This window comes from Microtus pennsylvanicus, chromosome 21 (genome assembly GCF_037038515.1).
Source record: "Microtus pennsylvanicus isolate mMicPen1 chromosome 21, mMicPen1.hap1, whole genome shotgun sequence".
In the NCBI taxonomy this organism is placed as follows: Eukaryota; Metazoa; Chordata; class Mammalia; order Rodentia; family Cricetidae; genus Microtus; species Microtus pennsylvanicus.
Genome location: NC_134599.1, coordinates 3,532,065 through 3,553,299, shown reverse-complemented (window position 1 = coordinate 3,553,299; position 21,235 = coordinate 3,532,065). Strand labels below are relative to the sequence as shown.

The 21,235-nt window shown below is 47.7% G+C and overlaps 1 protein-coding gene across 4 annotated transcripts in view; it reads left to right on the top strand.

The window, feature by feature from the left end:
- Positions 1-21,235, top strand: part of Dpp6 (dipeptidyl peptidase like 6) — an 812,759-nt gene that overhangs the window by 638,148 nt on the left and 153,376 nt on the right. For all 4 annotated transcript variants that reach the window (XM_075955602.1, XM_075955604.1, XM_075955601.1 and 1 more), the window contains exon 7: positions 17,614-17,695. In XM_075955602.1, the coding sequence (XP_075811717.1) occupies positions 17,614-17,695 (82 nt within the window). The remainder of the gene's footprint in view (positions 1-17,613; positions 17,696-21,235) is intronic.

Genomic DNA, 21,235 nt, shown 5'->3' with positions numbered 1-21,235 from the left:
CAGTCTATAAAAAGTGAAGTATTCGCGTATCAGAGCAGAACCTCAGAAGCTGCTCAAGGAGCGGGAGTCATCCTACCCAGCTTAAAGCAGGCGGACATCCTCAAAGGCCGTGGCCCTCAAAGGATGGAGTGATGGCTTGAAACTCATCCCCCATCCTGGGAGCAATGAATGTGTGGAACTTGCTGAATCTTTCATTCTGCCGTACATAAATTCATAAAGCTCCACACACAGTTTACACCTGACATATTAAGATTTTACTGCATCTGGGAGGACTCAGGAGAAATGGATTCCAAGAATTTTGTCTGAGTGTTAGATAAAGCAGCTGGCAAATCTGAGAGCGGTGGAAAAGGCTGGGCTCTGGGCTTATCCACTATTCCATCATTCACTTCCTATGTGAGCCCAACACCAGTGAGCAACTGTGGGCATTCGTGTGTGTGTGTGTGTGTGTGTGTGTGTGTGTGTGTGTGTGCGCGCATGCACGCGCTCGCTAGTGTGCGTACGTTGTGGTGCATGTATCTGAGAGAGTGCATGTGCACACGTGTGAGCATGTATGTGGAAGCCAGAAGTTAATTTTAGCCACTGTTCACCTTGGGGCTTTTTTCTTAAGACAGGGTCTCTCAGTGTCTTACCAAGTCAGCAATGAGCCCTAGAGATCTGCCTGTCCCCGCTCGGCCCCAACACTGGTACTGCAGTTCTGCACCACCGTGTCCAGGTTTTTGTTCTTTTTAACAGGGTTCTAGGGATCCCGCTAGATCTCAGGCTTACAAAGCAAGCACTTGCACAAGCTTCTCCCCAGACTCTGCTTCAGATATTTCTTATATAAAAATAATTATAATACTCACCATCATGTCCTGATTGTGTTTGTGGATCTTGGCCCCTGCACCTTAAGTGTTAAGCGTTTAGCTTTAGGCATTCTTATCTGTAAATAACATGAGAGCGAGGTTGAGTCACAGGCCCAGCACCCCACAGCTGGAATCTCAGTGCAGGGCTGGCTGGCTTCCTCCAAGCCCGTGCCCCTAATGTCACCACTTTGGAGGAATTCAAAGACAGGTCTGATGTAAGCTTGCAGAGTACAAGCATTAGAGCTGTATACATCAGATCTTTAGTGAGGCTGGGTTTGGTTAGCTCCTGTGGATTCACACAGAATGGACAGATTGTTCATCCATAGCCTCTGCTGGATGCTGAGCCAGCATCCCACCCTGCCTTCACTTTAACTCACTCTGGGTCCACTGAGGGGCATTCTTGCATCTTCCCAAACATCCTCTGTTTTATTGTTCTAAGATCACTGATGGGAAATTCATGCACTAGCCAGTTTCCAATGCTGTCCGAGTCACATCTGAACTGGGCCAGCTTTCAGCCTATACCTTTTGTAGCCTCAACCTTCGAAAGGTTCCTTTCCCCTCCAGCAGGTGGCAGGGTCTTATGGCTTATGCTCCAGCTGGGTTCTAATAGAAGATAAGCACATTGACTTTATGAAAATCAAAATATCTTTATTAAAATATTTAAATTTGCATTATTTATGTGCAAAAAGGAAGAGTTGTTCTTTGTGTTTTGTGGGAGTAGTAAAACCTTATTTTTGATGTGTATGAATGTTTGCTTGTGTCTGTGTGTGCATATCATACATGTGCTTAGTGCTTGCTGGCCAGACAGCTTTAGATCTCCTGAAACTGGAGTTATAGATGGTTGTGAGCCCCCATGTGGATGCTAGAAATCAAATTTGGGTCCTCTGCAAGAATAGCCAGTGCTCTTAGCCACTGAGTCATCTCTCCAGTCCATGGGTTTGGGGTGTTTTGTTTTGTATGGTAGGGTTGACCTTGAGCTTGCCAGGCAGATGAGGGAGGCCTTGAATTTTTAACACCCCATCTCTCCCTACCCTCCGAGTCCTGGAGTGACAGGGGTGCACCGCTGTACTAAGTTCCCGTTACCCACACAGATCCTTGATTTTTCTACAGATTCCCACGTTGCCTTCCAGCACTGCCCCCTTTGTGTTCTAACTTAAGGACAGTATCTACCATTTATAACCTGCATTTTCAACCAGCCGCAAGAGGGTTAAGCTAATGTTTCAGTACCCTCTAGCTCTTGGTGTCGTTCCTATTCTACAAAGGCCAGGAGAGATCGGGTGCCTCTCTGTCTCTGCCTGTTGCACATCCTGTCCCATGTGGTCAGCTTGTGTGCTTTGGCCTCTGTTGCTGATCCAAGCAGAACTCAATTCACAATGAAGCCAAAGCTACAATGAGGGTTCCAGACAGCTCAGTCTGAATCTATCCAGTGTCCTATTGCCTGTGGGTAGCTCTATTTGACTCACCCCTACCAAGTTTTTAAGCCATTCTTGAGGGACATGTGACTTTTATCCATTGTTTACTTAAGTAGAAATAAAGATGGTCATTTTTAACATGTGGTATTTCAATAACAATTTTCATGTCAGAATTTCCATGAAGTAAGGCAACTTTCCACAGTGGATATTCACCACCCAATGCTAGAAATATAGCTCGGTGGTTAAGAGCATGCCCTGCTCTTCCAAAGGACCTGACTTTGGTTCTCAGTACCCACATTGGGAGGTCCATAACCTTCAGTAAATACAGTTCCAAGGGGTATGATGCCCTCTCCTGGCATTCACAGGAAACAATACTCATATGGACACATAATAAAAATAAATCATTTTTAGAATGATCAGCTATGTTTTCAAACAAACTTTGGTACAATTTATCTCTTCAACATTTTTCTGTCATAATTCTTTTCTTGAATTTGTCTTGTCTTTGGACTCAATCCTTTAAAAAAAATGTGTGAGTGAGTGTCTGTGTGTGTGTGTGTGTGTGTGTGTGTGTGTGTGTGTAAGAGAGATGGAGAGAGAGAGAGATTAAGATCATCTTGAAAGTCCACAAAGTAATGAAAGATCAATGCTTCCTATAACAAATAAATTTTATAAAATTGGGTAGTCACTCCATCAGGAAGCGCTGGCACTTTGGGGGTCTGAAAACTCAGAATAGTGATAGATTGGAGGCTAGCTAAGATGTGCATCAAAGACATTACTTAGATGACAGGCCATCTTCTGTGCAGAACAGTGTCCTAGCTCTGATCAAGCACAAAAACTATATTGCTTCAGAATTGGGCTTGGCTTTGTAAAGCCACAGTGTATTTGAGAAGATGCAGAGCTGAGTCATGGTTCCTTCTGCCTAGATCTTCTCACTCCCCTGGTAGACTGGGGTGCACAAGGATTTTGTTTATTTTGGAAGTGAGTTCCAGGAGGAAAACAGTGCTCCCCAAGAGACAACCCAGCAGCACACACAGGCATCCCCAACGTCAGCTTTTCAGTGACAAGAATTCTAAGGTCAACCCTCACCCCAGTGGCTGTCTAGCTCTGCTTTCCTTCCGTGGGTTTGGTTTCCATATTTAAGGGGGACAGGGTAACTGCCTGTGCTTAGCCTCTGCAGGACGAAGGACAGAAAATGCAGTATGGTTTAGAAAATATTTATTTAAGTGCTACGTTATTATTAACACTGCATTAAGCAACAGGACTCAGATAGGGGCATTGTTTTCGTTTGGGTTTTTAATTTTAATCTTTGATACAGGGTCTTACTTTGTAGCCCAGGCTGTCCTTGAACTCATGATCCTCCTGCCTCAGCTTCCCAACTGCTATAAGGGAGGGCTACCACATTCAAGCTATGCTGCTGTGAATTTGGGTGAGCACACATGATAAAGTAACTCTGAGTATGATCTTGATTCTGAAAGGTAAATCTGCCTTCCAAAATCTAGGAAGGAAGAGAGGGCTGTGGGCAATTCAAGTCTGCATTGAGCTGAGCCTGGTGGCTCAGTTGGTTTTCTTTTAGTTTTTTCCTACTAGATAAGACATGAAGAGATGTTTGAGGCCTAGTAAAGCCATCATCAAGCATGGCCCCTGCAGTAAGTCCATGCTGGCTAGAATGTGAGCGCATACCCAGGGCACATGGGTAGCAGCAGACTGGGTAAACTTTAGGATGTGCTTGGAGAATGAGTAATTTAAAGCCCCAACCAAGTGTTGTGACTCCACATGATAAACACACCCAAGACATGTTGAGCATGAAAGAGATGTTATGAGCTCTCAGCAAGACTTATCACTCGGGCCTAGAGTAGATGAAGGAACGTGAGGACAAGAGGCTTACATTCAGGTAGTATGGGCTTCTGCAGACATGGGCCATGGGAGAGATTCAGTGGGTAGGGAGGTCAAATGGATATCCCTATGGGTGGGCGGCTGGTGTTCTCTTGGAAAATGAAGGCAGATGTTGAGTCTTTGTGTCCCGTGGCCTTTTAAATAATGTTTGGTGACTTGTTCCCATCATGAATTGAGCCTAGTGCATAGAAAAATCAAGGCTCACAAGTTCAGGGAGGAGCGTGGGAAATCTCAGCATCCAGGGCTGCTCCTCTGAAGCTGAGCCTGCTTCCTTTCTGAAGATGTCATACCATCGTATGCTGATCTCCAGGACCCATCTGGTCACACATAGAGACACACTTTGGCTGTGCAAAGCGAGCAGCTGTCACAACTGCCAGAAGCTGCGTCACTAGATTGCTCCTACCCCTTTGAGAAATATTGTCATGGAAGCAAACTGGTTAGATATTCTGAGAAAGGCATGCATTGGAGAAGGGGGAGTCCTACGGGATTTCCAGAACCACAGACAGCTTACCGCACTCTGTGAGCCCTGAACGGGGTGTCACTGCTTCCCCTTCCTCTCCTCCCAGAGTGTCTTTTCTTGGTGTAGCCATCCGTAGCCAGCCATACCACCTGGGTTAAAAAAGAAAGGTGGCTGTTTCTCTGGATACAATCACTCCACCCAGAACAATATGGTTATGAGATCATCTTAATTGTCTACTCTAATGTTTAGAAAGCACTGTACATGGCCCCTATATTCTAAAGGCAGCCCAATCCACTTAAACAACTTCCTGATGACTTTCGGGGTCTGCCTACTCTAGCCTATCCCTCGGGCTCCACCTAGTGGGATGTAGTGTTAACATAAGCCTGCATTTCGGATTCTTGCCCTTGGGAATCTGTATTGTTATAAGTCAGTCAGTATTTATTTATAACACCGTCTTTATTCCCCTCCTCTGGGCTATTGATGGCTTTCTTGTGTGAGGAATCACATAGTAGGTTTTAAGTTGTGAAGGTTAGAGGCATGTATATGTTAGTCTCCTGGGATAGAGCTGTGTGTATGTGTATGTTCCCAAGGGCGTCTGCTCACCAATCTGTCTGCAGATCAGTATGCTCTGCATCAGGCTGATGCTCCTGCATGTCCAAGCCTGGAAAATGAATGCTGTGGTCTCAGCAATATAACCGAGTGCCTAGCAAGTGCTGGGTGCACAGTGGACTGGTGCAAGCTACAGGCTGCAGCTCACTCTCCGGTGCATTTCATATTGTTTTGGTCACCTTCTTTTCTTCTCAGTGCTTTGGACTATTCTCTCTCTCTCTCTCTCTCTCTCTCTCTCTCTCTCTCTCTCTCTCTCTCTCTCTCTCTGTGTGTGTGTGTGTGTGTGTGTGTGTATGTGTGTGTGTGTGTATGTATGTGTGTGTGTGTATGTGTGTGTGTGTGTGTCCAATAGCATCCACATTTCAGCATTGGCTTAGAATAAACATGAAGAACAGCTTTGACCAAGTATAGACACCAAAGGTCGGTGGGAGGAGAGCACACACAGACTCTGTGTGTCCAGTGATGGGCTGGCTTCAGTACAATTTCCCTACAGCACAGTTCACTCTCTGAACACACTTTTCAGAGTTGGCCCAATAGACGAGTCACCCACAGCCAAGATGCAGAACATTTGCCTACCCCAAAGTGTCAACACCCTTCCCACCCCTCTGGTTGCTCCTGGAAACCATGTTCTCTCTCTCTCTCTCTCTCTCTCTCTCTCTCTCTCTCTCTCTCTCTCTCTCTCTCTCTCTCTCTCTCGTTGCTGCTTATTGGAACAGAGTTTCAATCTGTATCCCAGACTGTCCTGGAAATTGCTTTATAGTTCGGGCTGGCCTCACATTCACAGTGATCCTCCTGCCTCAGCCTCCTAGGTGCTAGGATTATAGTCATGAGCTTCCATATCTGGCTCCCCCTGCCTCTCTAGAAATTGTACACACGGGGTTGTACCATATGTAGTTGGCTCCTTCCCTGGAGGAGATTGGCATTCTTTGAGATTGATGTTGTAGCAGGTACCAGTGACCCGTTGTGTGTATCTAACAGTTTGCATTCCAACAACATATGTCTGATTGACATCTAAGTTGTTTCCCATTGAGGGCTGTTATGAGTGAATCTTCTGTGAGTGTTTGCATGTGGACATATGTCTTCCTTTCTCTTGGGTAAATACCTGGAAGTAGACCAGCTGGGCTGTATAATTAATATGTGGTTAATTTGATTTTAAAAAAATCCTAAGTGTTATTCAAAGCAGCTGTGTCACTTAGAGCACACACTCACACAGACACACACATATACACACATATATACACATACATACACACAGACACACACAGATATATACTCTCACACACATGCACAGATACACACACACACACAGAGACACACACATACACACATGCATAGACATACATGTGCATGCACACATACAGACACACACACAGACACACAAATATAAACACATATACAGATACACATGCACACACACACAGACACATACACACACACCACACACCTTTCTTTTATATGCAGTTTTTTAACCTCTCTCCCTCCACCTGGTCACTGCACAGCTAGAGGAGGCTACAGTGCCCTGGAAACGGCTCTGTTCATCACCTGGAGCCTCTGGCTCTGCATCTATGGAGCTATACTCCCAACATGCCTGCATCTTCCTCCTTGGCAGGCATCAAAGGACTCAGGGTGACACTGCCTGACCTTGAGGAACTGGATGTTCCCCCTCTTCTCTTAAATGACCTATGGGGAACACTTATAAGTGATGAAGCCAAATAAGGCGAGAGACTAGAAGTGGGGCGGGATTGCCACGTAAGCTGAGTGGATCTTGAGCATCATGAAGAGGCCACGGGCTCGGTGTGTTGGACGAATACTTAAATTTCTTGGCCAGAATGTCAAGAAAACTTTCTTTTGTGAGAACCACCCTTCTCCAGTTCCCTCAAAAAAATTCAAAGGAAGAGCAAGAGGCTAGGCTGATTGCTTGGACCTGTGTTGACTGGGGCATGGGTGTGACATCCAGATCAGCCCCATGTGGATGGGCTGATGGCAGGGTGGCAAAAGTTCACCTCCAGACATGGAGTTATCCGCTGGGAAGAGCTTTGCTTGAGAGAGCGCTGAGGCCTTCTGGGTCTCACTAAACATTTGCATACACCATCCTAGAAATAGCACTGCGAGAAAGACATGCAGGCATCCAGGACTCCCCAGAGGCAGATGGGTGCATAGCTGCCCAGCCCAAGCTGCTGGGGTGACCAGAAGGTACTTCTGCAGCTGCCTTCATAGACAGGGCACATGGGGACACATCATGATTCACCCACCTGGTTCCAAGAGTTTCGAGACAAGGGCAGAGACCCAGTGGCACAGAATTGAGGAGATGGCAGGATAACTCCCTGGCTCCCTAAGACTCTGGACTCTCTCAGCAGTGAAGACTTGTGGGATTTCAGAAACTCAAGAAGCACCATGGCCAGAGCACACAGATTATCAAGGGCTACCCGGAAGCAATGCTTCCAAGAGTTCAGATTAGCATTTCACCCCACCCAGCCAGCGATGTCAGTCCTTTTCACAGCCGCGAAGTAAGGAGGTTCCAGCTTCACCAGGAGGGTGGCAGGATCTGAACTCTTTGGAATTAATCTTTGCCGTAAACAGAAATTGAGACAGCCAAGTTTGTAATAACGAATGAGAAGGTCAGGGTTTTATATATCTCTGTGCATCCTGATTCTTATCCACCACTCTATGACCCAAAGGCAAATTCCTGCTGACCTTTTGAAGTGCTGGGAGACCCACTCAGGGCATTGCTAGTGGGAAGTATTATAAGTTTCTAGGTACCTGCACTATGCTGCGTACTCACACTGTACCCAGTGCCAGCTCTACACTAAGTACCAGTACTCCACGAAGTGCCAGAACTACACTAGGTATTGTACTAGGTACTAGTACTACACTAGGTATAAGTAGTGCACTAAATACAAGCACTAGCAATGTGCTAGGTACTGGCGCTGGCTGTGCTAGGTACCACTGGTACTGCCTACACTAGGTATAAATAGTGCACTAAATACAAGCACTAGCAATGTGCTAGGTACTGGCGCTGGCTGCGCTAGGTACCACTGGTACTGCCTAAAATGGCTAGAGAAGCCAGCGGTTAGAGAATGGAATGATGCCTTATGGTGCTGAACTCCATCTGCCTGCGGTGTTATATCCCACCACCTCATGGCTGTAACTCTAAATTGACTCTCTCCGCTCCCGTGGGGCTCTGCTCTCATTTTTTCTGCCCCTTCCCCAGCATCCCTCCTCTGCTGACTACACTGAGCCCTGAACATCACTGGCTGCCAATGACTTTCAGCTCCACCAGGAGCTGGGGCTGCGTGAGTCAGGAAAGGACCCTTGCCATGGGCCTCATGGTTCCAGGTGTCACCCAAACTGGCCCTGCTGAGGTTCAGCTCCTGTCTGCAAGGATGGACCCTTCCCTCCACATTGCTCCAGAGCTGTTAATTCTTCTCCGCCTGACTCTGCTCTGGCCCTGGCAATTGGCAGATGGGTGCCATCATGGAGAGGGGTGCCAGGACTGAAGCAGGACACAGAGGCACCCCGGCAACGTGATTTCTGTAGCTCTCTCTGGCTGCAGTCTGTAGTGATACCATGACCTTGGCAGCCCCTGGACACTCTCCACATCTGGAAGCCTTTGCCTGGGGAATTCTCATGTATACTCTCAATAACAGGACAATTCAGGCCCATGTCTGATTCCGAGCCTCTGATCCAGTGAGCTCAGTCTCAGCTCTACGTTTATAAATGAAAAGGAATGGCCAGGCAGATTGAGGGGGTGTCTGTACTCACCTAACTACCCTAACAATTTGTGGTGGAGGCTTCCAGCACGCAAGGACAGTTCACCTCAACAGACTTCAAACCCATTGGCTAGCATTTCCATCAAGTTCTTCTGGATGGGTGGGGGAAGGGAGCAGTCACACAGGCAGTTCTTCCAAGGCTGTGAGGTCTCAGGAGCTTGGCCCCAGGGATGTTGTTCTCCTAGACTGCCATTATTGATATTCTTTCTGATTCCTCATGTTGAGTTTCCTACTTGAAGCTCTACGTGGTCTCATAGGACTTGCTTCCCTATGATTCCCTCAGTCCACTCTTCCATCACTTACTTTGTACTTGAAATAGAAGAAAAAACAGTATACACATTTTAACCACTTTAAAATAATTCCTCAATCCTGGCGGTGGTGGCACACGCCTTTAATCCCAGCACTCAGGAGGCAGAGGCAGGTGAATCTCTGTGAGTTCGAGGCTAGCCTGGGCTACAAAAGCCAGTTCCCAGACAGGCTCCAAAGCTACAGAGAAACCCTGTCTCAAAAAAAAACAAATAATAATAATAATAATTTTTCAAAAGACTTTCTTTGTCCTTACATAACAAAAGTAGCTCTGAGTGGAGCCTCCCACAGAATTCCAAGCTCCACGTCCATTAATTATGTAGGCATGCGTGTCTATGTCTGTTCGTATAGATGTCTGCTGTGACTTGGAGCCTCGGCCTGTGCCCTGTGTTCCTGAGTTCACCGTGAGCACACGGCCAGTGCTCAGATCCCTCTGTCAAAGCGAGCCACTGAGCCCAAGCTGCCTCTTCAGCTAGGCCAGTTCTCAGCATCAGTACGTCTTCTACATGGCTTGTGTTAACTAAGACTATCTACATGCGTGGAGAAGGGTTGGGGACATTTGCTCTCAAGACCAATAAAAGCAGGTCCCCAAAGTCAGATCACACTCTTAGGAGTTGGTAGAGAACTGTAACAGGAAGGGACGAAAGGGGCTCCAAATGGGGAGAGAGCAGAGCCCCCTTGGCCTCTCTGGGTGGTAGACCACCTGAGCAGCATCCTCAAGAATGTTGCCTGTCTTCCACAGGCTCCAGTCTGGTCACATGACCCCCACTGGGAAGAACTCTCTACCTCCCTCCTGCAGCCAGCTCAGGGGAGGCTGTGTAGTCATGTGTTCCAAAGTGGAATTACGGAAGGAATAGAGACCTCTGTTAACTATATAGACGTGAGACAAGCCTTCTCTCTCATTCTATCTGGCGGAGGCCCAGGCTCACAGAGGAGCTGTCCAGGGGCCTGAGCCCCCTATTGTCCCTCACTTTCCAAAAGAACAAGTCCTGGCGTGGCGACAATATGTTGCAGCATGCTAAGTGAGCCTGGCCACATGATGTGGGTGGAACAAAGAACTTCAGAATTATGTGCACACAACCCACTGCCTCCACCAGTGACAGAACACACACACCTGTCGGCTGACTGCCTAGAACTTTGTTCATTGCACAGTGCCCTGCGAGGAACTGCCCCACCTCTAGCAGCAGAAAGTTTCTCAGAGAGGCGAAGCCATCAGCCCAGAGCTGCAAACCTGTTGCAGTTGGGGCCTCACTGCTCCAGCCTCGTGTGGCAGATTCCCTCATCACCCGTTCTGACAGGACAGTCTGTTGCTGGACACGCTGACCAGATGGGTCCTCTGAGACAACACATCCAGGAGGAATAGGACCATGAGAGGGACCTGCTATGCAAGAAAAAGAGAATGCAGAGCTCTGGGCCTCACCTGCAGCAGGGAGTGGCTTTCTGGGGAGGGGGTGGCTGCAGGCCAGCAGACAGGAAGCTGCCACTAGCCTGTTAGTTTTGCCCAGTGCTGGCTCCCCGGAGAGAACCCGGCTTGGCAGGCTTTAGCTGATCCAGGAGTACAGGACAGACAAGGATGGGGCGCTTAGGCCGCTGTGATGTCTCTTGTGGATCGTTCAAGCATTCCAGAAGGGCGAGCACCAGTCAGCTCAGACAGGACTTTCTCTGCACTGGAGGTCAACTCTTGTTCGCCAGAAAGTGTATGAAAGAGAGGGGCCTGGAACATGGCTTCCTTCCCTCCTGACCTTCCTCACCCTTCTCAGCTCCCTCCCTCCTTGCTTCCCTTGCCAAGCTCTTCTGAAACATCTTTCCCATACCCTTAATTTACAAACCGAAATTACACAGCTCGACAGTCCGCGGGGTATTCGAAGAGCTTTGCAATCATTACCTCACTTTGCTTTAGAACATTTCATCTCCACCAAAATGTTTCACAGTGCAACCAGCCCCAGCACCACCCTGACCTGTCTCATTTCTTTCTTTAAGAGGGTAGATGGGGCTGGACTGACCTGGGACATAGTGACCAATGAGGCAGCCTCTCTTGCCAAGTGACCTTGCCATGTGACTTTGCCATCATGTGTCCAGGAGGCACATGGAGTCCCGCAGAAGCAGTCTACCCTGCTGCCCCGTCACACTTCAATCATCAGAGTCCAAATCCTGCACTGGGTAGGGACAGGGATGGGAGCAGGGATGGGGGCACTAGCATTGCTTAACTGCCAGCCACCTTGGAAGTACCGATGGCGTGGGACCCCCGACCCAGGAGCTTAAACGAATGACTTCCAGTGTATGCGAAACGCAACAAGACTACCTAGGCACTGCGTAGGTTTCAACTGTTATGAATACTTTTCTTGATCCCCTCAGGAACTAAATAAAGGTTGCTAATCTGACCCTTGCTGACCTACTATGCATTTGTAATCAATGTGCACCTACTATGGATAGCTCTTACCTAGGTCTAAACATGTATCCTTTTGTGTCTCCTACTGTGGTAAGCATATGAGAAAACTTGAGAAAACTCACAATATTTGATATTGAAAATGGTAGGTTTTTTGTGATTTAGTCATGAAAATTTAGAGCCAGGAAAAAAAGCAAATTTTGTCTTTTCTTTCTCCCAAATGCCATTGCTGTTAGAGAAGCTCTCAATCCCTCCAAACAGCTCTGGAAGATAAATGAGCAAACTTGGCTGGGCACCAATTCACTCTTCAGAATCCAGTATGATTTATGCCCTGTTTTGTTTATTGCTCAAATAAGCAAAATCAGAATGGATCTTGTGATTATTTTGAGCTATGTGAAGTTCAGATCATTTTATTCTTCCTTAATCATTTTTTCACCAATCCATCTCTACCCAGAGATGATTCATCACGGAGCCCAATGCACGTTCTTTAGAATAAATGAGTAAAGAAAGATAGAGGAGGAGGGATAGGGGAGGGCACTAGGCAGCCCCCAAATTCATAAGCAAGTTCCTTTGTGTCCTTCCCCTCCTACATACACACTAAAATTTTTAGAATAACCCAGTACAAGGTAGGGACCATGGACTGGGCTGGCAGCCATGTCCAACATTTTAACACTGGGATACGATGCTGTCATTGCCATCTAAAGTTCATGCTCAAAAATCACATAATCAAGTTGCAAAACACAATATAAATGAATATGCAAGTAAGTTCATGAGTTCTGTGTCGGTCTGATTCGTAGCTATGCTTGCCTGCATGTGGCCCATAGGCCACAGGTTGGATATGCATGTGACCCCTTGGGTCACATCAGAGGTTACTGCTGTGGTCTTCTATGTGACAAAGGGACCTGAGCCCTCTCATTTGTTTGAGTCAGAGTCTCACACTGAACCCAGAGCTCACTGGCTAGCCAACAAGCCCAGAGATCTTCTTGTTTCTTCCTCCCCGGTGATGGGGTCACAGGCATGTGCCTCCACACCCAACTTTCACATAGATGCTGGGGATCTGGACTCCATCCTCATACTTCCGCAGCAGGCACTTTACCAACTGAACTCTCTCCCCAGTCCCGTTTATCATGGGTGGGGGTTAAAAAGATGTGTGGGTAAGAATCCAGCCAGGCTCAGATGTGGACGGTGCTGGTCGGAAGAGGTGCCTCCATTCACTGTCGATTCAGGGACCCTGGAGGGTTAGGAACATGGAGAAGACAGAAGAGGGGCTATGACAGTGAGTGTAGTCCTGGAAACAAGCCAAACCTGAGAGCTTGAGTTTGTCATCTTCAAAAAAGGAGGCCATTCTGAAGAGACTGCAGATGTGGGACTGTAGAAGGAGCTGCGGGCAGGCCTGTTTTTCATCCCACTCAGCTCCTGCATGGCTAGCTTTACACCCAAAATAACAACACACAAATTGTATTCTTTTAAACATTGCCTGGCCCATTAGCTCTAGCCTCTTACTGGCTAACTCTCATATCTTGCTTTAACCCATATCTAGTAATCTGTGTAGCACCACGAGGTGGTGACTTACCAGAAAGATTCTAGCCTACATTCACCTTGGGTCAGAGCTTCATGGTGTCTGCCCCAGAGAGGAGAGGCATGGCTATTGCCTCACTTCCTCCCAGCATTCTGTTCTGTGTACTCCACCCACCTAAGGTCTGGCCTATCAAAATGGGTCAAGGCAGTTTCTTTATTAACCAATGAAAGTAACTCCTCCATCATGGGGCCTTCAAAAACAGGTAGAACCAGGAGCTGAGAAGATAGTAGTTGCCAGAGCAGGAATGTGAGAGCAAGGGGAGCAAGCAGCGGAATCCCTGTGATGTTGGCACCGTGATGTGAGGCAGAAGGCAAGCCCCAGAGTCAGCCACGGGATTCAGTGGGAGGTGCACAAACTGATGATGATAAACGCAAAGGCCTAGATAAGATAGCAATAATATGGGTGCATTATTGTCCACTCTTGTGAGCACTCAGGATGATTTAAAGCACAGCAATAATAAAAGTTTCCCAGAAGCAAAGTACAAAGGAAAATAGTCCTGGCCCCAAGAAGATGCTGTCCAGACACTGAGGGAATAGTGTGTCTTGAGAAGGTGTGATAACTGGAAAACCCCATGGGGTCTTCAATATGCTGAGGATGAGAAGGCAGAGGGTTTGGGAATGTCGCCTGTAGAGAAAATAGTGGGACCAGCAACTGAGGAGGAAAAGTCTCCAGGACACCGCGTATTGTCTCGACTGCAAAGGGACAGAGGTAAGAAGCAGGAGTAGGCAGGGGAATCTCAGATGCAGGTGGATCCGACCTTGTGGAGGAGTCCTGCTTGGGTGCAGTGCCCAACCCTCAGCTTACACAAAGGTGTGGCAGGTTCTTCCTGAAGGTGAGCACAGGGCCATCTGCTTGCCCCACACAGAGGAGACAAACAGAGATGAAGGAGTGGAATGAAATGGAGAATCCAGAATGCTATGACAATGGTCAGTTACTAGCTGAGTCTCTCTCTCTCTCTCTCTCTCTCTCTCTCTCTCTCTCTCTCTCTCACACACACACACACACACACACACACACACACACACACACAGCGCGGATCCATGTAGCTCTCCTGTGGTTCTCCGTGGTCCATGTGTGAATGTATAAGGCATGTTCAATGGAAACTTTGTGTTTGCAAGACTGGGCAGGACTGTATAAGAACCACCATCAGGCAGGGGGCTGGACAGATGAGGAGAAACTGCAGAATATTTACTGAGCAAGGAAGGACACGCAGTGGAGGGACACTGGGAGAGTCACCCTAAAGCCTCCTTTTAACTGGAAAGCAAAGCAACTTGATGTCATGGGATCCAAGTGTGAAAATCAAGATATTTACTTCACCGTAGCAAGTGTAGGTGATGGGGTGGCAACCCTAAGCCTGGTTTCCTGTCACCTGCACTCTTAGGGGTCACTGATTTGCTTTCACTGCTGAGTCCCAGAGAGCAAATTTGTCTTTATGTCTGATAAGTGATTGGCCGTTTTAAACACCTTTCATATAAATAGTCATTACAATAACACTTTATCAGTACTCAACCCACTGGTCCAACTAATTAAATGAGAAGCTAAGGACACACACACGCATTGTAATGTGTGGCCAAATTAATTACCTGTCATTTTATCAAGGATTAAGCTGGCATCTCTGGAACATGGCTGCAGGAGCCCTGTGCTGCCCCTCTCCATGTGCGGTGCATTGCTGAACGTTATCCACAGGCGAGGGTTAATATTCCCGATTCACACGCGAGGAAAAGGTACTTAGGCTGAGTTACTCTATTGGCTCAAACTCTGTGCTGTTAGTGATGGAATCCCACCACTTCCTGGCTTCCTCTCCCTGAGGACACCCTGGGTGGATGGCTGCAACCCCAACGGGTGGCTCATTGGGGCAATCATGGAGTCATTGGGTTGCATTAAGAGTATGAGATGTTAAGAGAAGAGCCTCGCCAGTTAGGAGAAAGGAGAGACCTGTATCTTCAGAGTGCTTGACTTAGCACCCATTCACGTGCTGTTGGCTCAGTACCAGCCATTTCTCTTTGCTTTCGCACCATTCTTAGATGAAGGAGGCCATGCCTTCACCTGTGTCTCAATTAATTTGGTTCAAAAGCATGAGCTCCGAGAAATGCCACCCTCCCTTACTCCAGACTTCCTTCCATCCATCCCGCCCAACCCCCTAGCTAGCTGACCAACTCGATTGACTTTTTTATAAATGACTTCATGCCTGTATATGTTCTTAGATCCTTGTAAGACACCGCTAGCAGACTGAATTTGCTCTTCTGAGACTTTTGCCAACCATCACAAATTGCTCTCCTAGTCTATGGAAAACTTTGTTCTCTTTTATAGCCTCGCTATACTTTGCTGTCTAACTGTATTTAGAGGGGACGGGAGGACTAAACTGACAAATGATAAATACGTATGTTAGGTTATTTAGATGATTTTTCGCTTTGTCAGTACACCTCAGACTGCTGACTTGTGCTCACTAGCACACCCATCTCCTCACATAGCCTTCCTTACAATGGTATAACATTCAAAGCCTGCTCTCTGGGCTGGAGCAACGCCTTAGCAGCAAAGGCAGTGAAGAGCACAGGCTCCTCTTCAGGGGACCAGAGTGTGCTTCTCAGCACCCATCTAGGGAAGGTCACTGCTGCTAGCAACTCCAACTCCAGTGATCCAACGCCCTCCTCTGGAGTTTATTAAGAACTCGTCTGTAATCTGCAAAGTCCAGACCCCTCACGTCTCCTAGCTTTTCTACTTCCCTGAAGACTGTTGTCCCGGCTGCCTTCCCCCATATCTGAACCTCTTGTCACCTGTCCTCACATTCCCCTGAGGCCCTAGGGAACCTCACCTTCCCATCTTCCCCTCCTCTATTTCTTCCTGGTTTTGTCTGTCTGCCTTGATTCTTACAGTGTTGTTCAAATTACTCTGGAATTTTCTGTGTTTGAAAGCCTGGTCACTTAAAGGCCTGGTTCATATTTCTTCCCTTTGCCCCCACCCCTTTGCAAAACCCCTAAAACTCAGTGCCTTCTTTTCCCAAAGACAGGCAATCATTCACCTATTCTTTTTTTTTACTTTTTTTAAATTTATTTATTATGTATACAACATTCTGCCTCCATGTATGCCCGCATGCCAGAGGAGGGCACCAGATCTCATTACAGATGGTTGTGAGCCACCATGTGGTTGCTGGTAATTGAACTCAGGACCTCTGAAAGAGCAGCCAGTGCTCTTAACCACTGAGCCATCTCTCCAGCTCCCACCTATTCTTTCTTTTTTCATAAGCCAGCACTTTGATGGCTCTGGCTTCAGTGGAGGAACTAAGACATCAGGGCAGGTGCTCCCTTGGCTATCAGCTCCCCTAGAACACGGATTCCATTCCACGGGTGGCATGGTACTCCCAAAGAAATGTAAAGACCTTTTTTTCTACCTGTGGAGTTTTCATGGTGTTTTACCGTGGCTTTAATTTATTAGGACATTTGAATATAGAGACAGTATTTGGTTGTCAAGGTATTTTCCATGTCCGTAAATTAAGAATGAAAAACAATGGAGCTTGGGAGGCGGATCAGTCAGTAAAATGCACCCAGAGAAAAACCAAGTGCACGTGCCTGCGACCCCAGCACTGGGAGGGCAGGATCCCTAGAGGTTCCAGGCCAGCCAGGCCAGCCAGACGGACAAGCTTCCCAATAATGAGAGATCCTGACTCGAAAATTAGGAAAGACATCTAACATTAACCTTTGGCTCCTACCAGCACATGCATGCATGCTCACACAGCTGAGCATGTATACATTCAAACACAGCTCATACGTGTGTTTATCTACAAGCTGACTCCCATGGAGACACAATTGGAAAGTACCCAAAATATAAAGGAATGAAAAATGCAAGAAACATTGAATAGGAAAAACATCTTTCAATTCGTTTCCCTCTCTCCCTCTCCCAATTCTCCTCCCTTTCTCATTCTCTGTATCATGAGAGGATACAATTCATCCTGAGGCCACTGGCTTTCGAAGGTCAGGATGACCTGGCTTCATACTTAGAAAAGAATTATCTGCAGGGAAAGCCAGCGATGAAGACATCGGGTGTGGGATTTATTGCTGCTTGGCTGTGGGTTTCGTTTAATGTTAACTGCCCTGGACATTTTAAAAATTGATCTATATAGTTCTCTGCACGTTTTCTCCTGATGAATATTTACCATTTGGATTAAGTAGCAGTGGACGTATTTCAGCTTCACATAAATTACATACATCGCAGGAATCTGGTGGAAGCTGAGTGAGACATATTGTTCAGTAACTAAGAGACGGGAAAGAGTAAGACCCCAGCAGAGAATAAGTGGAAGCACAGTATACTCCTGGTTCCCAACATTGTGCTTTGTTTCTGTTTGTCTGTCTTTTTCCTCAGGGACCCTCAGAGTCTGGACCCACCAGAAGTCAGCAATGCAAAGCTTCAGTATGCGGGGTGGGGTCCGAAAGGCCAGCAGCTGGTAAGCAAGCCGGGTTCAATGCCGTATTTTGAATTTTACTAAGTTAATGTTTTCTAAACTGTTTATCATTGAATAATATCTGGGGTGTGCCCACGTGTGTGTGTGTAAGAGAGGGGAGAGGGAGGGAGGGAGGGAGGGAGAGAGGGAGAGAGGGAGGGAGGGAGAAAGAGATTAAGTTTTAGTACCAAAGTATCTGATTATATAAAATTTAGTTTAGTTCACAGTGTGGACATCCTGTTCATGGTGATAGGGAAGGTGAGGCTTCAGTATCATGAGACGACTGGTCACATGGCCTCCTCAGTCGGGGAGCAGAGACGAACCCTGAAGTGCCAATCACTTTCCCCTTTCCGTTCAGTCCAGGACCCCAGCCCATGGAAAGGAGCCACCCACATTTCACGTAACCTAATCCAGAAACTCCCCTCAGACATGCCAGGGGTATGGCTTCCTGGTGGCTCTAGATCCTGTCAAGTTGCCAGTCAGTGGTAACTATCACAGACAGTATAGTGAAAAAGGCCCACAATGAACAGCCTTGGTGCGAATGTTCTTAGCCCAGAACCCATCACTAGCTGATCATGGCCATCTGAGAGGGGAGTGAGCGGGACAACGAAGAGAAAAATGTGTATGTCATGGCCCCAGCATACAGGGGTCACACCCGGGTGACCAGGTAACTGCTATGAGTCCTGTTTAGCTTCGTTTTGAGAGGCAGGATCTCCCTGCACAGAGCCCCTCTGGTGTTCAGATCCGAGGGTTTGGAGGCTGTGTCTCAATCACCACTTTCTCTTCCATCTGGTTGCAGATAGTTTCTTGGTTGCACCTCAGTTCCATTATCTTGAGTCAATTCAAAAAAGCAAAAAAAACATTGGGCCACAGAAGAATCTTAGCAATTCCTCAAGTGTCTAGCCAACTGGAGATTTCAGTGGGTCTAACTGGCCACAATCAATGTAACATTTGGAGAGCCATTGATGGGGGTGCCCAGGGCAGAGGGTGACGGTCCTTCAGTGCAGTCACAGAAAGCATCTGCAGCTTTGTCCTGGAGCCTGCACAGAGTTCTGGCACCTGCATCTTTTAAGGCTGACTGACGGATGTGACTGAAGAGATGGCTCCGCAGTTAAGAGCACTTGCTGCTCTTCTAGAAGACATGAGTCTGGTTCCTAGCACCCACGTCAGGTAATTCACGTCTGCTAGTAACTCCAGCTCCAGGGTACCTGACACCGTCTGACATCCACAGGTGGCCACTGTACTCCCTATTGGTTGGTCAGTAGCCCAGTGAGCCCAGCCTGGCATCCAGGCTCAGCCACAGAAGTGGGGGCAGGAACTGAGAAGCAGGGTGGCCTATTTTCTGTTGCTAGGAAAAAGACACCAGTACTTGGTTCCTTGCCAAGGTCTCTGTGTGCCTGACAGGCCACCTGTTCCTTATCAAGCCGTGGTTAGCAATAAGCTCTGGAGTGCACCCCGCTTTCTTCACACTCAGACCTCCGACAGTGGGGGAGACAGGGCCCACACTCTAGAGTTCCATCCAGTGGCGTTTGGGGGAGGAAGATGGGGGAGGAAGAGTCTGCAAATGACTGCTCCAGCTTCCCACTCGGTCAGCCCCTTCCCTGTCCAAAGCCATGGCACAGGAGTGAAGACAGAGGTTGACAAAGATGACCTTGCTTGACCTCCTAAAGAGTAACTAACAGTAAACAGAACAGGTGTCAACAAGTGTTAGGTGACAGCTCCCTGGTGTGACTTCTCCAATGTAGACACTATCGGGAACTCTCTGTAAGGTCCCGCATGTCACTGTGGGGAAGTTTTTGGTCACATGCAATGCCATGCAGGGTGCTGGTAGTTCTCCCCATCTGGGTATAAAAGCATAAGGCAAAGAGTGCCTGGTACTCAGGAAGAATTTCCCGGTGTCGGAACTAAATACATAAGCGAATTGCTTAATTAGCTCATTAGTATATGTGTGTGGTCTTAAGCAGAGAGTAATCAGAGGGGCGTGGCTAGCTGGGATCTAGGACTGTGTGTTCAGCACTCACAGTGGGGGAAACTGTACTCCCTTTCTGTTTCAAGGAACTCGGTGTCCAGTTAAGTATTCATTGCTGAAATGTGGGTTTAATGCTGTGAACCAACAGGCTCACTGAATTTAAACTGACATTAAGTCAGAAACTCTTCCTGTAGGCCTGTGTACTGACTCTAAGAAGCAGTATAACCCATAGCGGGGAATGAGTCCTATATTTTGGAAATCAACCAAGTCCTGTAATGGTAGGTGCTTGGGGCCGTGCAGGCAAGCCTTGTGGTTTCTGCTCCAGCTACCTCTTTCTTACTGTTTAACACAAACACAGTTGTGGACAGTGCACCGTCATGTTAGGATAAAACTTACTCACCCCAGGAGGATTATCCTGTCCTGCTGTGTGTCCTCACCTGAGAGAACCCTCACCCCGGGGCTACCACCCTGAGCACAGTCAGTCTTTGAGCTGTGTGTCTGCACAGGAAAGCTGCAATCAGGAACCTTGTGAACATTAATCTATTAAGCGACAGGCAGCAAATCCCTCCTCGCCGTTTTATTTTTAAAGGTAAATATTGCTCCCTGCAGTAAATCTGCTCTAATGATAACGAGTCATGCTGCAGTGACTGGATCTCCTTGGGGAGCAGAGAACACAGCTGCAGTCAGCTCCGCCAAGGAGCTTTCAGAACCCCGCAGCCCCGCCACTCAGGGTGCTGAGCTATGTCTATGGTGTGGAGCTTTGCCACTCGGGGATATGGCCACAGTCTTTCTGCTCATTCTCAACTATACTCTGTGTGTCTCTGGTTGACAGCTCTCACTTGGAGACAGCTGCACTGCACTTTTAGATCCTGTGGTCCAGAACGAGTACACCTCCATGGATGGCCAAGGCCTTGTGCCACAACCCAGCACAGGGAGAAGTCAGGCGGGATAGCTCACGCCTATAATCCTAGCACTCAGGGATTCAGACGGCTGGGGCAGAGGATTAGAGAAGCCAGCCAGCCTGAGCGACAAATAAGCTCCAGCCCAGCCTGGGCTACAGTGTGAGACCTATCTTAGGGAGCGGAGGAAGAGGAGGAGGAGAGGGGAGAGGATTAGAGAGGAGGGGAGAAGAGAGAAAGAGAAGGGGGAGGGAAGGAGAGGAGAGGAGTGGAGAGGAGAGGGGAGGGGAAGGCAGCAGAGGGGAGAGGAGAGGGGAGGGGAGAGGAGAAGAGAAGGAGGCAAGGGAGACATTTCCCCCTCATTCTCATTCTCATTCTGCAACACCAGTGTCTGTTTGCTGCATTAGTGTTGCAATTGCTCACATGAAATGGCCAAATTCATTTTCCTGCATTTTCAGCTACGGAGTTACAGCAAGTGTGGAACTTCACAAGAGTCCGTCTTCCTTGTCTCCTCTTCAGATGAGTCCCTCCCTGCCTTACTGAGGAGCCCAGGGTATCTCTGGGGAGCTCCAATGCTCTATAGTCCCTGCCTCCCATATGTGAGGTTATACCTGTACTCTCTACACTGATCAAATCAACTGGCATAGAAATAGGTTTTTGCTCTCCTAGATTTTG